Source organism: Lemur catta, chromosome 6 (genome assembly GCF_020740605.2).
Source record: "Lemur catta isolate mLemCat1 chromosome 6, mLemCat1.pri, whole genome shotgun sequence".
In the NCBI taxonomy this organism is placed as follows: Eukaryota; Metazoa; Chordata; class Mammalia; order Primates; family Lemuridae; genus Lemur; species Lemur catta.
This window is the reverse complement of record NC_059133.1, coordinates 69,991,432-70,007,614: the sequence shown is the minus strand read 5'-3', so window position 1 is coordinate 70,007,614 and position 16,183 is coordinate 69,991,432. Positions and strand designations below refer to the sequence as shown.

The 16,183-nt window shown below is 39.9% G+C and overlaps 1 protein-coding gene and 1 pseudogene across 2 annotated transcripts in view; both read right to left on the bottom strand.

Moving 5' to 3' along the window:
• LOC123639885 (protein O-mannosyl-transferase TMTC1) overlaps positions 1-16,183 on the bottom strand; it is a 255,121-nt gene that overhangs the window by 112,178 nt on the left and 126,760 nt on the right. For both annotated transcript variants that reach the window (XM_045554096.1, XM_045554097.1), the window contains exon 8: positions 4,692-4,881. In XM_045554096.1, the coding sequence (XP_045410052.1) occupies positions 4,692-4,881 (190 nt within the window). The remainder of the gene's footprint in view (positions 1-4,691; positions 4,882-16,183) is intronic.
• Positions 1,897-2,942, bottom strand: LOC123639886 (annotated as a pseudogene).

Below are 16,183 nucleotides of genomic sequence, written 5' to 3'. Positions count from 1 at the left end.
ACTCTAAAAGGATGGAGGTGGGGTTTTTCTACCCTTATAATACATACAATAAAATATTACTCATCTACAAAAAAGAACAAAATATTTATACAGACTACAACTTCAGTGAACTTCAAGAATGCTATACTAAATGAAAAAAGCCAGACACGAAAGGCCACATATTGTATGACTCCTTTTATATGATATATCCAGAACAGGCAAATCCAGAGACAGAAAGCAGATTAGAGAACACCAGGGGATGGAGGAGGAGTTAAGAGTGATTACTTAATGAGTATGGAGTGTTTTATGAGCTCAGGAAATAGCTTTGAAACTAGAAAGATCTGGTAAGTTGTGCAACACTGTAAATTCACTAAGTACCACTAAATTGTACACTTTAAAATAATTATATGCTATATGACTTTCATCTCAATAATAAAAAAGGTTTTAATCATTCAAAATTTTCTTCATTAACTTTTCAGGACCTGAAAAGTTAATGAAGAAAATTTTGAATGATTAAAACCTTTTTTATTATTGAGATGAAAGTCATATAGCATATAATTATTTTAAAGTGTACAATTTAGTGGTACTTAGTATGTTTTGCATTCAAATTTTAGTTCTATATTCATTCCAGACATTGATATGTTTGTTTTAATCATTTTTATACCTTTATTGAGGTACAGTTCACATACAATATATTTGCCCATTTTTAAATGTCCATTTTGGTGAGTGTTGATAAATATATCGAGTCTAGCAATCACCCCCACAATCACATTTTAAAAAGCATAGGACAACCCCAAAAAGTTCTTTCAAGTCTATTTGCAGTGAATCTCCACCTCCCCATGTTTTCTGTCATAATTCTGCCTTTTCTAGAATTTCACATGAATGGAATCATATAGTATGTAGTCTTGTATGTCTGACTTCTTTCACTTAGCACAATGTTCATCCACGTTCATCCAGGTTGTTTTATGTATCAGTAGTTTGCTCTTTTAAATTTCTGAGTAATTTATCACATTAAGTATGTCCATTTATAAGTTAGGCCACTAAATTCTTTCCCCTTTTCAGATATTATAAATAAAAATGCTGCAAATGTTCCCATATAAGACTTTTATGTGGGTATATGTTTTTATTTCTTTTCAGTAGATACTGATGAGTAGAATTGTTTAATTTTATGTATAACTTTTTAAGAAGCTGCCAAATTTTTTCCACAGTGACTGAACCATTTTTTATTCCTACCAGTAATGTCTGAGAGATCCAGACCAATACTTAGTATTGTGAATCTTTTTAATGACAGCCATTCTAGTGGGTATGTAATGGTAGTTCTTTGTAGCTTTAATGTGAATTTCCCTAATGACTAATGATGCTGAGCATCTTTTCATGTGTTTAATAAAAACTTTGTATATCTTCTTTTGTGAAGTGTCTACTTGAATCTTTTGCCCCTGTTAATGAGTTTTTTCTCTTATTATTGAGTTTTAAGAGCACTTTAAATATCCCAGATACAAGTCCTTTGTAGATATATGTTTTACAAAAATTTTCTCCCAATTTGTGGCTTGCTTCTATATTTAATTAACATTAATTTTTGATGAGCAAAATTATTGATTTTGTTTTTTTTCCCCAAAGTTTCCCAAATTCTTTAATTGATAAGCTTAATGCTCAGCAACTTATGTGAAAAACGCACAATAAAACACGGCAACTCACACTGGCCAAAAGTAAAAAGGCTATGAAACAGAAATGGTGTTTACTAATTTGACAAAATAGAAAGGTCAGGTCTGTTTTTCTTTCTCTGGTATGGTTTCTCTTGCAATTGCTAGATTTGTGTGGTAATTTGGAAGTTAAATGGCATCTGATACCAAAGTGATGTATAGCTAGGAAAGACCAATGCTGGGTGAAGTTCTTACTCTATACTGTTCCATGGGCTTTTCAAGTCAGTTGTTTCTATTTAAAAGGGCAGATGTAAAGAACCAGGTTATTCCAAACAATTCTGTGAAAGTAGAGACAAATTAAAAAGATTTAAGAAGGAGAAAAAAGAAGGGAAGCTTCCTGGGCATGACACCATTTGCAAAGTCACAATGAACACCCCAATGGAGTGCAGATCTTTTCTTCTTAGTTGGTACTAGGTTAATCTTTTGGAACACATAGGTGCTGAGGTTTGGAATGGTGTTCTGCTTGACAAAGCATCTGCTCTCGGACACCCAGCGTAATTCCTTCCTGTGATCTTCACCAAGTAACCACACTGAGTCCAAGTCTTGTTTGTACTCAAAATATGGGGCTACCTGGTCGGCCTTGCCCTGGTTTTGGCTTAACCGGTCCAGACTTGGGAGAATGAAGGCCGTGGGTCTGCTGGCCACACTCGGGTCTTGTTCACGAGCTGGAGGGCCCATCCTTGTCTTCCTAGATAGCAAATATACTGATCTTGAGAAATACCTTGGTATTCATGTGGTAGATTAAATTTTTATAAAATATCAATTGGGGATTCCCTGTCTTCTTGCAACTGCAGATTCACCAGCCTTTGTCTTAAGTCCCAGAGATCCAATCACTTTCTGTACCAGAGTCGATTCACTGATAGTCATCTGTCATTAATATTTCTCACCTGGCTTTCTATGCGGCACCTTTCTCTGCTTCACTGGCGTTCGGAGTCTTTGGGAGGCTCTGGGACTATTTCTGAAGGAACATGACTTTCAATGCATGCCTACTGCAGTTGCACAGGAAGAGCAGGTCACTTCCCTGGGGTTACTGAAGCTTTACCGTAGGGATCACACAAGATAGGCTGGGCTTCTCTCCTGACATCTCCCTCACCCTGCCCTGCAGAGCTGTGGGTAAAAGCAGCTGCCAACACTCACTCTCCTGCATCTGTATTGGCCCATTTGTGTCCATCAGGCCCCACGAGTTCCTCCATTGCTTCCCCTACACTACAGAAACTTCTTTTTTTCCTGCCATCAAAACTGCTTAAAGTGAGAAAATCTTATCTCCAGCCTCTACTTCCAATGTGAAATATAATTATTAATAAGCTTCTTCAGCTGGCTGGTTTCTAATGCACCACCTTATGTTAATGTACTCTGATTGGCATTAGTATGAGAATTTAAAAACAAGATAAAACGAAACCTCACCAAGGTCCGCTTGCCACACCGAGTCCTGATGCCCAGCAAGCAGAGCCCCACAGTTTTCCAAAAATTTTTAATTTTGAGATGTCCAATTTATCAACTCTTTATTTTATAGTTTTAACTTACGTGTTCTAAGAAATCTTTGCTTAACCCAAATTCACAAAGATTTTCTCCTGTTTTCTATTAGAAATTTTAGTATTACTTGATTTTTTTGTTTAGAGCTATGATCCACTTAGAATTAACTTCTGTGTAACATCTTTTATTTAAAAGACTATCCAAGCACAGCTGCATTAAAAAAAAAAAAAGGACTATCCCTGTTTAATTAACTTTGTGACTTTGTCAAAAATCAATTCATCATTTAAGTGTATGTTTAGCTCTGGAACATAATTGTATTTGATTTCCTATTGACTTTTTTTTTCTCTGAGTTTGGGTCACACTTTCCTGTGTCTTTACATGTCTAATAATCTTTGGTTAAAAACTAGGCATTGTGTATCATACATTGTAGTGCCTCTGAATTCTACTTTGTTTTTCTGAAAAAGGGTTAGTGTTCCTGTTTTAATATATTTGATGAATTTGCCTAGACTCAAACTGAAAAATCTGTTTTTCTGCAGAGCGCTAAAATTTTTGCTCAGTTTTTCCCTTTTCTTTTGCCTGGAACTCTGGGGATCTCTCTTGTGCCTGCATGGCTTTGTGATCAGCCAATGATTTGGACAGAGGTTACACAGACAAGTCAAGCCAGTGAAGCTTTTACTCTCTGCTGCCCAATCTGTGTATGAGTTGAAGAATTCATTTAAATTTGCAGCAAATAAGTCAGTCTCCCTAGGCTTTTAATTTTGCTTGTGCTTCCTAGGAAATTCCGTATGCCATGTCATTTAACAATCAGCCATGAATGCACAGACAGTATATTATCTCAGCACTTCTACAGCTCTCTTGCTTCCAAATTCTTCCCCTTAAATTTCTAGCTGCTCTGTTTTTCTTTCAAACCACATCAGCCAATTCCTGCCAGTAGACTTACCGATTTTTACCACCAGATCTGGGAGGATGGAAACACCCTCAGGCAAGAAGTAACTTATCCAATACAGCAGCAGTTTTTCATAAGTAAACATTTTCAAGCTCTTTGCTGTCTGTAATCATTTTTGAAATGGCTATATTTAATGATTTTATCCAGTTTTATAGTTTTTTTGGGGGGGTAGGCAAAGAAATCACCTAACTACTTCAAGCACTCATTACTGGAAGGAGAGTCAACCATATTTTAGGCAGTTATGAATATGTTCTTTATCACTACTTTATCATTACTTTAATCAAATCAATTACTTCAAAAATTTGCCAACCAAAGCAGGAAAAACCTTATTGTTTGCAAACAGTAAGCTTCAGATTCAATTTCTACAGTGTTAGCAGAAACAAAGACAGCTAATTAAGGTGGTCATGGTCTGGTAACCCTGCTAAGGTCTTTAAAACATATATTGCCTACTGGAAAAACTTTAAATACACAACATTTTATAGATAAGAGTGTTGATTGACTTTAACCCCAGACCCCCTGCACAGAAAAGAACATTATGAGCATAGAATATGTTTTCAAATGCAGAGAGTTCATTAGATTGTTGAGAAAATTACCTTAAAGGCTGCTAAGCAATGCAGGCTCAGTAAGGCCATCACAAGTGCCAGGAGGATGGTGGCTAAGTTCCGCACGTCCCATATGGTCTCGACCAGAGGAATACTGCCGACCTGCCAGTCGTAGCACAGGGTGACAGGTGCAAGCAGAAGCCACACGTTGAAGGCCAAGAGGTAGGAGTAGGTAAGGAATCTACAAAGAGAAGAAGAATCACTAAAATACAACTCAAGATCCATGATATCTTCCAAACATTCACTTTCTGTGTTTTTATTAAATAGCATTTCCCTACCATCATTGTTATCTTGTAGGAGAAGACTAGGAAAGACAGAAAGCCATTCACTCATTTATTCATTAAATTGATCAATTTGGCATATAGCTAATAGGTTCTAGCTACTGTGTTAGGTGCTGGTCTTTCAAGGTGAACACTGACATAATTTCGATGACATATATTTTAAAATCATCATACAAATAAATATATTACAACCTGAGATAAATGCCATGAAGGAAAAGTTTGCTGAAAGCACATGACAGAAATGCTGCCCTGGTTTAGGTATGATTCCCCGGATAAGAGGCATTTGAACTGTCCCTTCTTAATCTTGCAGTCGATTTGAAAATATTTCATGCTTTCTATAACAGATTGATCCATATTGAATGATTTCAAAAAATCAAAATATTTGTGGTCAAGTAATAAAATCCATTATTCATGAATGGAGGGGCCAGCCCTTAAGAAGAGAGAAATACAGCTGTCCTTACTGACAAGAACAGCCAGGAAGACACAGGGATAATGGACGAAGCTATTATTCCTGTTTCTTGGCTGTGACAGGCACTAAGGCAAAATGGAAGGCATTTTAGTTGGTGCCCTCCCTTTGGGGATAGAGGAAATTGAATGTGTTCAAATTCGTTGAGTCAACACATTTATTAAGCATTGTTCTAGACCCTTGAGAACCGCAGAACTCTCAACACATAAAGACTCCATCTAAACCTCTGCGCTAGGAGATGACCAAACTCTAGCATGGCTTCTAGCAGCATAAGGCCATGTCCCTAGGACGACCCCAGTCCCTCATTAAAAGGCCTGCCTGAGGAATCTCAGTGCTGCCAGGAGAATTTATTCTTTGTTTCAGCCGACACCTAACAACAGGCCCCTGACCTCCCTTCCTTAGAGCATTGACAAAAAAGGGCTCATGATTATGAGTACTTATCTCTTACAACTCAGAAGCTTCTCTCTCAAGGACCTGAGAGCCATTCCTTTGAAATGTAATCAGGAAGGACAGGGCCTCTGTCTCCCTGCCTCTGTGGAAGGACAGAAGTCTACTTTTGATAACTGCCAGCTAGCAGACACAGCTGGCTTAATCACATTGACATTGACCTACTCTGTCAATATTCACTTCTCTGACTGTCCTGAGCCCCTGCTCCACCCCTCCCTCATTCTCCCTTTGAAAGGCCCAATCACCTCTGCAAAAATCAGAATGAAACCCAGGTCTTGCCCCTGCTGCCCACAGTTACTGAGTAAAATCTGTTCACCACTTCAGCTAATGTCTGACTGCATTTATCTTTGACACCTTACTTGGGATTAAACAGAAAATTAGAAAAATTCCTTGTCCTCACAGAATGTATCATCCAATAGTGAAAATAGGACATAGCGAATGAAAAAGGCAGAATGAAACAGATGAACACCATCAGAGTACAGACAGGAAAAAGAAGTCTCCCACATTTTTCAGATTCTTTTGGAGGGATTCTTGGATTGGCAAAAAGTTAGATGAGGTAATTTCTAAATTACTTTCCAATGTGAAACGTCCATTCACCTTGAATTCCTGCGAACCAGTAGCTACTGGTCTGGGACACCCTTCTCAGATCTTCTAAGCTGATCTCCTCCCTTTCCTCCTATTCCCCCGAGGTGGGCTGTAGGAAGCAGAATCTCCCACGACCACCAGTGTGAGGGGCAGGGAGGGAGATTATTCCCCACTCTGACTCAATCCCCAACAGAGAAATGGGCTGAAGGAGTAGGGTAGTTCAAACCCTATCAAAAAGTGGGCAAAGGACATGAACAGAAACTTTTCAAAAGAAGATAGACTAATGGCTCACAAACATATGAAAAAATGTTCAACATCTCTAATCATCAGGGAAATACAAATCAAAACCACAATGAGATATCACTTATCTCCAGTGACAATGGCCTTTATCAAAAAGTCCCCAAACAATAAATGTTGGCATGGATGCAGAGAGATAGGAACACTCATCCACTGCTGGTGGGACTGCAAACTAGTGCAACCTCTGTGGCAAGTAATATGGAGATAACCTTAAACAGATACAAGTAAAACTACTATTTGATCTAGCAATCCCACTACTGGGCGTCTACCCAAAAGAACAAAAGACATTCTATAAAAAAGACATCTGTACTAGAATGTTTACAGCAGCACAATTCACAACTGCAAAGATGTGGAAACAACCCAAGTGCCCATCAATACACGAGTAGATTAATAAAATGTGGTATATGTATACTGTGGAGTTCTACTCAGCCAAAAACAATGGTGATCTAGCACCTCTTGTATTATCCTGGATAGAGCTGGAACCCATTCTACTAAGTGAAGTATCCCAAGAATGGAAAAACAAGCACCACATGTACTCACCATCAGATTGGTATTAACTGATCAACACTTAAGAGCACATATAATAATAACATTCATCAGGTGTCAGGCAGATGGGAGGGGGGGAGGAGGGATGGGTATATACACACCTAATGGGTGTGGTGTACCATCTGGGGGATGGACATGCTTGAAGCTCCAACTCGGGTTGAGCAAGGGCAATATACGTAACCTAAACATTTGTACCCCTGTAATATGCTGAAATAAAAAAAAAAATTTAAAAAAGGAGTAGGGTAGTTCAACGGTGTTTCTCAACACTCAACTCTCTGTTGTACTTTTTAATTAAATGGTAATGTAAAAATAGTACAATATATACTGAAATCTTGATGAAGTTCAGGCTTTGTTATTTAACAAAAGCAAAAGCCAAAAAAAGAAAAACATGCTTTTTCCCCTTTAGGCTTGAGTCTGTGAAACTGTCACATGAGAATACCATCTCTACAGAAAAAAGACTAGATCACTCTGGGCTCCTTTTTTCACAGAGCTTCCAGGCTGATGCCATCTACCTTTGAGATTAGTGAAGATTCTCTGTGACTTGGCTTTTTAGGCAAATGGTGAACCGTCAAACTTAGCAGGAAAATCAATCGACTCTGTCGCTCAGTCCCCCCAGCACTTAAAAATTATTTTAAAAGTATTATTCCCTTCTTGAAATAAGAGATCTAAGCATGATCATCAATGGCCACTAAAATTATTAGGTGAAAAGCAGATGAGGTACTTTAGAATGGATGGATCAGGCTAAATTGGGTGCTTGGAACTGACTGATCAATTTTAATATCACAGAAAGAGAGATGAACAGCTTGATGGCCTCTTGATGGAAATACACACCACACCTACAAAGCAGTCTCATCAAAAAAAAAAAAAAATCAAGCCTGAACTGATCAAGTTCTAAATCCAATTACCAGTTGACAGCAGGGAACACAGGATACAACACCACACACATGGTACATGACACCAGAGGGTGCAACGTGCAAAACCCAGAATGTGGGAAATGCCACAGAACAGATGACCCAGTTTCTCAAACAAATGCATTGGAACGGTGGAGAAAAAAGGAGGGAGAGGGCATGATAGATTAAAAGGAACTTAAGATGCGTATCAAAAGGTAGATTTTATTCAGATGCTAATTCAAACCATTATTAAAAATAACCACTTAAGACACCAATAGAAAAACTGAAGTGCTGATTGGATAGAGAGAGAATTGGATAGAGAGAATCATCATTAATTTTTAAAGTGTGAAAACAGTATTGTGGTTATATTTTTAAAAAGTCCTTGTCTTTTAGAAATACATACTACAATGTACACATATGAAATAAAATGATGTCTGGGATTTGCCGTAAAATAATTGACTGAGGGCAAGGGAGAGGAAGTGGGGGGGTACGGACGAAACCATATGGCCAGGAGTTAAGATTACTGAAACTGGATGATAGCATGTGTGTGGGGTTCTGTACGCCACTGTCCCTACTTTTGTGCATATTTGATATTTTCCATAATAAAACCTTTTTTTAACTAGGGGAAAAGGCAATAGAATTGCAATAGTAATACTTTCTTATTTCTCCCTGCAGCTTGATTATGGAATATCTGTCAGTGCTCTGCAGAATTTAATATTTCAATTTTAAGTTTCCATTTTTGCCTTGTCCTGCAAGTAGACCTCACTCTCTTTAGATTTTCTAGACTTGCAATATTACATTAACAAAAGGCAAATATAAAAAAAATTTTTAAAAATTCTAATCTCATATAGTTACATTTTTAAAAAAAATGTTCACTGTGATTTTTTTACACAGATTATAGCCGAAATAGGTTAAAAAGTAAAGTAATCCATAGAATTAAACACAACGTCCCCTCCCTGTAACACTGCCCCAAAGGTTCCCTTTAATACATATATGTTATCGCTTGAAACTCAGAGACATTCCCTATCTTCTCGTGTCACGGTCCCCAACCCCCAGGCGGTAGATTGGTAAGGGTCCGTGGCCTATTAGGAACCCGGCCACATTGCCGCAGAGGATGGGTGGGCATGTAAGTGGATCTTCCTCTGTATTTACAGCCACTCCCCATTGATCGCACCGCCACATAAGCCCCGCCTCCTGTCAGATCAGTGGTGGCTTTAGATTCCCATAGGAGTGCAAATCCTACTATAAACTGCGCATGCAAGGGATCTAGGTGAAGGATCCATTAACAGGTTCTGCTCCTTATGAGAATCTAATGCCTGATGAGCTGAGGTGGAGCTGAGGCTGTGATGCTAGTGCTGGGGAGCAGCTGCAGAGAGGTTTAACTGCACCATAAATGCAATGCACTTAAATCATCCCCAAACCATCTTCCCAACCCCCACCCCCTTCAGGAGAAAAATTGTCTTCCATGAAACCGGTCCCTGGTGCCAAAAAGGTTGGGGACCACTGTTCCAATGCATATGGACTCACATCAGTGCTGCTAATAAACTCTTTAAATACTATTTAACATACTGACATAGCATTGGAAAATTTTTGCAAACTTAAGCACAAAGAAGCCACTTAGAATCACTCCAAAAGCTAATTACATGGGGGTGGGGGGTGCAGTAGTTCAGCCAGCTGTAATCAACAACCAAAGAATTTCTTTTTAACTCCTAGGCCATGAATTACATTCAAGCTAATCATCTTGTTTATTTCTGTTAAAAATTCAGAAACAAAATAAACTGTCAAATATCTCTGCCCTGCTGGGTTATCTTTTTTAAAAGCAAGAGCGAAAACCAAAATGAATTATTTACCAATTTTCTACCACAAATTCCGTGAACAGAAGGAAAGGCACTAGAATATCTTGCCAACAAAATGGAATATACAGCATAGAAAGCCAGGAATTCAGCTTAAACAATTCAGTCATGCATTTTCATTGATAAGCCAGAGGTTTCGAGACAGAAACACATGAAAGGGAACGGGAGGCTGTGGGGGAAACAGCATGCATCACACGGCACGCAATGAAGCTGTGCGGCTCTTTACATCTAACTCTTCATTTTCACGAAGAAAAAAATCAGAGTGTTTTACGTGTAATAATATACATAGTATGATCATATTCTTTGCCTTTGTGAAAACTTTTCTGGCTAAGAAATAACACGAGCCTATCATACTTCCTTGCCCTTTCTAGGCAAGATGCCTGTGATAGGTACATATGAAAATCATGCACTGCAAAGCAGAAACATACAGCTCTCACTTGTTCTACATAAAAATGTTACTGCTCAAAGGATCCTTCTTTTCCTTTCCCCTACAAAATCCTTTATCAGTTCATAAATGCAAGACATTGGGTCCACCATGCACAATGGACTCATCTTAGGAAGAGCATTTGCCAACTGCTATGGTTTAGATGTTTGTCCCCCAAATCTCATGTTGAAACTTGATCCCCAAGGTTGGAGGTGGGGCCTAAAGAGAAGTGTTTGAGGCATGGGGTGTAGACCCCTCTTGAATAGATTAACGTCCTGGGGTGGGGGGTGGTAAGTGAGTTCTCACTCTGTTAGTTCCCACAGGATGTGGTTTTTAGAAACAGTCTGGCACTCCCTCCCTCTCTCTTGTTTCCTCTCTCTCCATATGATCTCTGCACAAGCTGGCCCCTTCCCCTTCTACCGCCAGTGGAAGCAGCCGGAAGACCTCACCAGAAGCAGATACTAGCACCATGCTCCTTACATAGCCTGCGGAACTGTGAGTCAGATAAATCTCTTTTCTTTATAAATTACCCAGCTTCAGGTATTCCGTTATAGGAACATACAAACGGACTAAGACACCAACACTGTCAATACGCCAGCCTCAGCGTAAAACACCTTTCCCACCAGAGTGGAGCACCCTGCCCTGCCCTGACTCTAGCCACACTGCTAGGTTTTGGTGATCTGTCCTCCCTCCTCCCAGGCTGCTGCCTATTTTCATCCTCACAACTCCTGCGTTACCCCCAATGTGCCAAGGCATCTCCATAGCCTCACTATGGCCCAGCCATGACAGGCCTATGCAGGTATCACCTGCTTACTATTGTCATGAGCATCTTCCTCCTCTATCACCTTCTGCAGGACTATCTGTAAAAGCTGTCTTGTGCACTAACCTGCTCCACTGTTCTCAATGACAGGGAACCTACACTTGAACTCAATACTGAGAAATTACTCTGTGTACTTTTCTAGGTGCTGAAAGGTATAAGATCTAGCCCTTCCCTCCACAAGGTCATTTTCCCTGCATTTATGGTGAGAACACATACACACATTACACAGTTGGGTAACAGTGTAATATAAATATCAAATTTCAATAGAGTTCTAAGAAATGACAGATTAATGAAATATGCAAGATTAAGGAAAGACATCCTAGATCTCCACAGAATTTAAATAGGTGAAGAGATGTGAGATGGAGAGTCCAGGCAGGGCCACCAAATAAAAATGGTTCCAAATAATAAATGAACATGACACTTTCTGAGAACAGTTACAAGTACAGTATTAAAAATGTATAATATAAACCGTTACAAAATGACTCCCCCTGGATGGTCTAAAATGAAAACCATCATGTCGAGCATTGGTGAAGACGTGGAGCAAATGGAACTTTGAAACACTACGGCAAACTGATTAAACCACTTTGGAGAACTGCAGGCAGTTTCATGAAAGCAAAGTAAATGCATACTTCATGAATTAGCAATTCTACTCCCAAGTTTACACCCAAGAGTACTGCACACATATACTTAACAAAAGACAGTTTAAAAGACAGTTCATAGCAGCACTATTCTTAATACTCCAAAGCTAGAAACAACCTGAATGTCTCTCTACAATAAAATTAATACACACGTTGTAGAATACTCACACAATAGAAACCTATTCAGCAATGAGAATGAATGCAACAACCTAGATGAACCTCATAATGGTAACACACAACAAAAACAGAGGACACAAAAGAAAAGGAAATCAAGGAAAACCATGTGTAGACAAAGACACAGATGATGCAGAAGGTTGTCTACCGCCCTCATCTCCTTGCTCCTCAGTGACAACAAAGTAGAAGGTGCCAGATAAGTGCTGTGGCCCTCCATGGGGCATTCCAGGGCCAGGACCCATCAGTAGTACTGCACACTTGCTGCTTCCAGCACCTGGGAATAGACTCGGCAAGACCATTTCCAAACACTTAACGAAATAAGAAGAGAGATGCAAACAACTCTCTGACCAGCTTCTCGGGTTTTGTTAAAGTCTTCTGGTGTATAAGAACCAATGGCCCAATTAAATCAGCTCCATTAAAGGTAGGGATTATTTTTAAAGTTCCCAGAAGAATGGAAAGGCAGGAAAGTCAGAGTAAAGCAGGAACAAATCTAAGCAGCCACAAGAAAGAAAAGCAGCGCCCTCCTTTCGAGCCACAGGCCTCCCGCACGGCCACCCTGCCGCTCTCTGCACGTGCTGCACCCCCCGCCCTGCTCAGGGGCTTCTCATGCTTGCGCACGACTGAGGCTGGAGTGTGGTCATCGGGGCTGCCCCTGGCCTCTCCCTTTCTCTCCTCCTCACACACCTGTCACTTCAGTCTTCACAGCCAGTTGCCTCGCCCTCAGGTTTCAAATTCCCGAGAGCAGCACCTGCCGGGCTCACCTCATCTTCTGCAATCAACTCTCACAGGCTGCTCAACTTCAACCCCCCCAGATCCTCCCTCAGGTCTCAGCATATAAGTCACTTCCCCAGACAAGTCGTCCTAGTCACAGCCCCTCCCCAGCCAGGCTGCTGTCCCACAGCACCGGGCCTTAGCGCACTGCCCTGTAACTGCCCCTTACTGTGCCTGGCCAGCCCCGGGAGCAGTGACCCTGTCGTGTGCATAGTTATCTCCCCAGCACCTAGTTTGTTACCTAAATGGATTCTGTGAGTTTTAAAAAAATCAATCTGATATTAAAATAATGCCTAAAATTCTGGAAATATTTGTATGTTATAATTTTATTTTAGCCCAAGGCAACTATGTATTTTTCTACAATCCAATAAAAGATCTAGATACCTGCTAGGCTTGCAGGTGGTCAGGGGTGTAGCTGAAGGGCCCGAACTGAAAAGATTCTGCCCCCTTTGTCAGCCAGGGCCGTGCAAGCTCATAGTACACCACGAAATACAGAGGAACATACCAGTAAAGGCATCCTCTCTCACACAAGCGTCATCATAAAGCTATGCCAAGCTTATTTTTTCTTATTTTGTATTAAACCACAATGAATATAGTTTAAACGAGAATTCTTGCTACCATGGATAAACTATAAAGTGAATCTGAAATGTCATTAAGTCTGCCTGACCTTTTACATATGCCATTAATACAGTTATCTTATTAATAGAGGCAGCTTCATCACAGTAGAAAAAATGAAATGCAACATCTAAGACTGCTAGCAACTTCTTACCCATATACTTGCAAAAAAGCAAATAGAGTTTCTGCAAAATAAATACTTGGTTCATTTCTTCCCTGAGGTCTCCTTCTCATTCCAAACATTTAACAACATCTTATTTCAAACAAATATACTTTCTCTCATTAAGCTCAAGTTCAACATCCATTCAAGCAGACTTAACTTGTACTGCCTGCTTCCTATGAACCACAGTCAGGTTTCCACACAAGAAACCTGTTGGTCTATTCATGAACTGTATCCAGTAATATGTAAAAATCCTGTTAACATGAACAGTTTCTAGTTTATAAAGCATTTGCACAGGAAGATTATCTGGTAACAGCAAAATCCCTATGAAGTGGGTATTACCCTCATTCTTGGCAGCAAAGAAAGTAGCCTTAAAGAGGCTGTGACTTGTACAATGTCCCACCGCAAGCACGCAGCACAGCCTGCACACATTATAGGGTTTTCTGGCTCCAAATACAATTCTCCACTGCATCAAAAAGTCTTCCATTAGCATTTCTTTATTAATGTGGAGAAATGAAAGGAAGTAAGGCAGGTGAAATGCTGGCGTTTCGTGGAGAAGCACCCGCCTGAGACCTCGAACACGGCCCACCTGAGCCTGAGCTTTCATGCAGTTCAAGCAGAGCTGACATAAACTTAAAATCCATGTATATCTCCTCTAACAGCACATCTAACTGATGACTGCACCGCTGAAAATGTTTGTTAGAGCATTGCACAACAAGAAATAGAATGTTTAAATAAAAGCTTTAGCTTGGAGGGTTTTTTTCAGTGTGAAAAGCAATTTTTGCCTGTATGTTTCAATGTTAGCAGAAAATAAAAGAAGTGTCCCTTCAACTGTCATCAGCCTCTCAGGGATTTAAGACTGTAATGAAATAGATGTGTAGATGTAAAGATGAGATAGTTTTCTTCAACAAGTAAGATATCAATACGTGATCAAGATCAGCATTTTCCAACAACTGATCCCTAGTCCCGAGATCACACGGCTACTCCCACAAGCTCCCCTCTGACTGTCTCCTCCTATCCCTTCCCGGTGTTTCTCCCCTTCATTCCAAGTGCCCAAGACAAATTAGATAAATTACTGCCACACAGTGTCATTTCAGTCTGGAAAACTACACTCAATGATCTTGATAACCTCATTCATCTCCAAGAAGCTATTTTTCTATAAACATAATACAAAAACACAGTGGGAGCGGCACCCCCCTGTAGAGAGCCTTTCGGCTACAGAGATCACAAGTTTTACCCATGGGTCTCAAAACATGTGGCCCAGAAACATGTAGGCAGTTGGTCCAGTCACATTGTGACTGATTGTGACCTTCTCAATCAGAATTTCTGTGAGATAAACCAGAAAGTCTTTATTTTAAGCACGCTTCCTTGAGTGGTTCTCATATTCACTCTGGTTGGGTAATAACGGCTTTAAAAAAAACAGAATAACTTTAGTTTCATTTTTTAAAAAAAGCATGTTTTAAGGGCCTCCTATAAATATGTTTTGAAGCCCCTGCTGGTTGCTGAAGCAGAAGAGAACAATTCATTTTGCACAGCTCTCTTTAAACACACAATGTATTATTTTTAAAAAATAAAAATTTTAATTCAACGAACATTTAGTCAGAGTTGATTAGGAGATAGTCCCCCTGTCAAGGGCTTCAAGGGATACAACCAATAGGAAGACAGGCAGTAATAACCAAAATCTAAGGTTTCGTGCCTCTTTGAAGCCAACAGCTGAAAATGGAAAGAGAGAAAAAGAAAACTCTTTAGAATCTGAAAGATGTTGAGTTCTATCTTAATCTTATTATTTCCTGTCTTGATCTTTTCCTACAAGGTAACACGAGCCTTGCCTACATTTCTGAACAGCAGAAAGACCTATCCACTAAAGCCAATCTATTGTAGCTGCTTATCCAGGACCACATCTCAGGAAAAATATGATGCTGAGAGGGGACCTTTATACCCTTTCAGTGAAAAGCCTATGTGAACCTGGCGCGGGGGCTCCTAGCACTCTGGGAGGCCATGGCAGGAAGATTGCTTGAGCTCTGGAGTTCGAGACCAGCCTGAGGAAGAGTGAAACCCCATCTCTCCTAAAAATACAAAAATTAGCTGAGCATGGTGGTATACACCTGTAGTCCCAGTTACTCGGGAGGCTGAGGCAAGAGAATTGCTTGAGCCCAGGAGTTTGAGGTTCCAGTGAGCTACAATGATGTCACTGCACTCCACCCGGTGCGACAGACAGAGACTCTGTCTCAAAAAAAAAAAAAAAAAAAGAAAAAGAAAAATCCTATGTGATCTACTTCTTGGATTTAAAAGACAACCATTTTCAATATTATAAAGGCAATACATCTTCCATCAAGTATACACTTCTCTTTGTTCTGTCCCCTTCAAATCTGGTAAGACAAAAGGCAATTACTAGGTGGCAGAGTGTGGCCTTAATAGTGGGAAGCTGTTACTTCTACTGCAGGTATCAGCCCTATGCAGAAGCCCTTCTTAACTCAGGCTTTTGTTTTTATCCTTAATCCTAGATTTACAAGAGT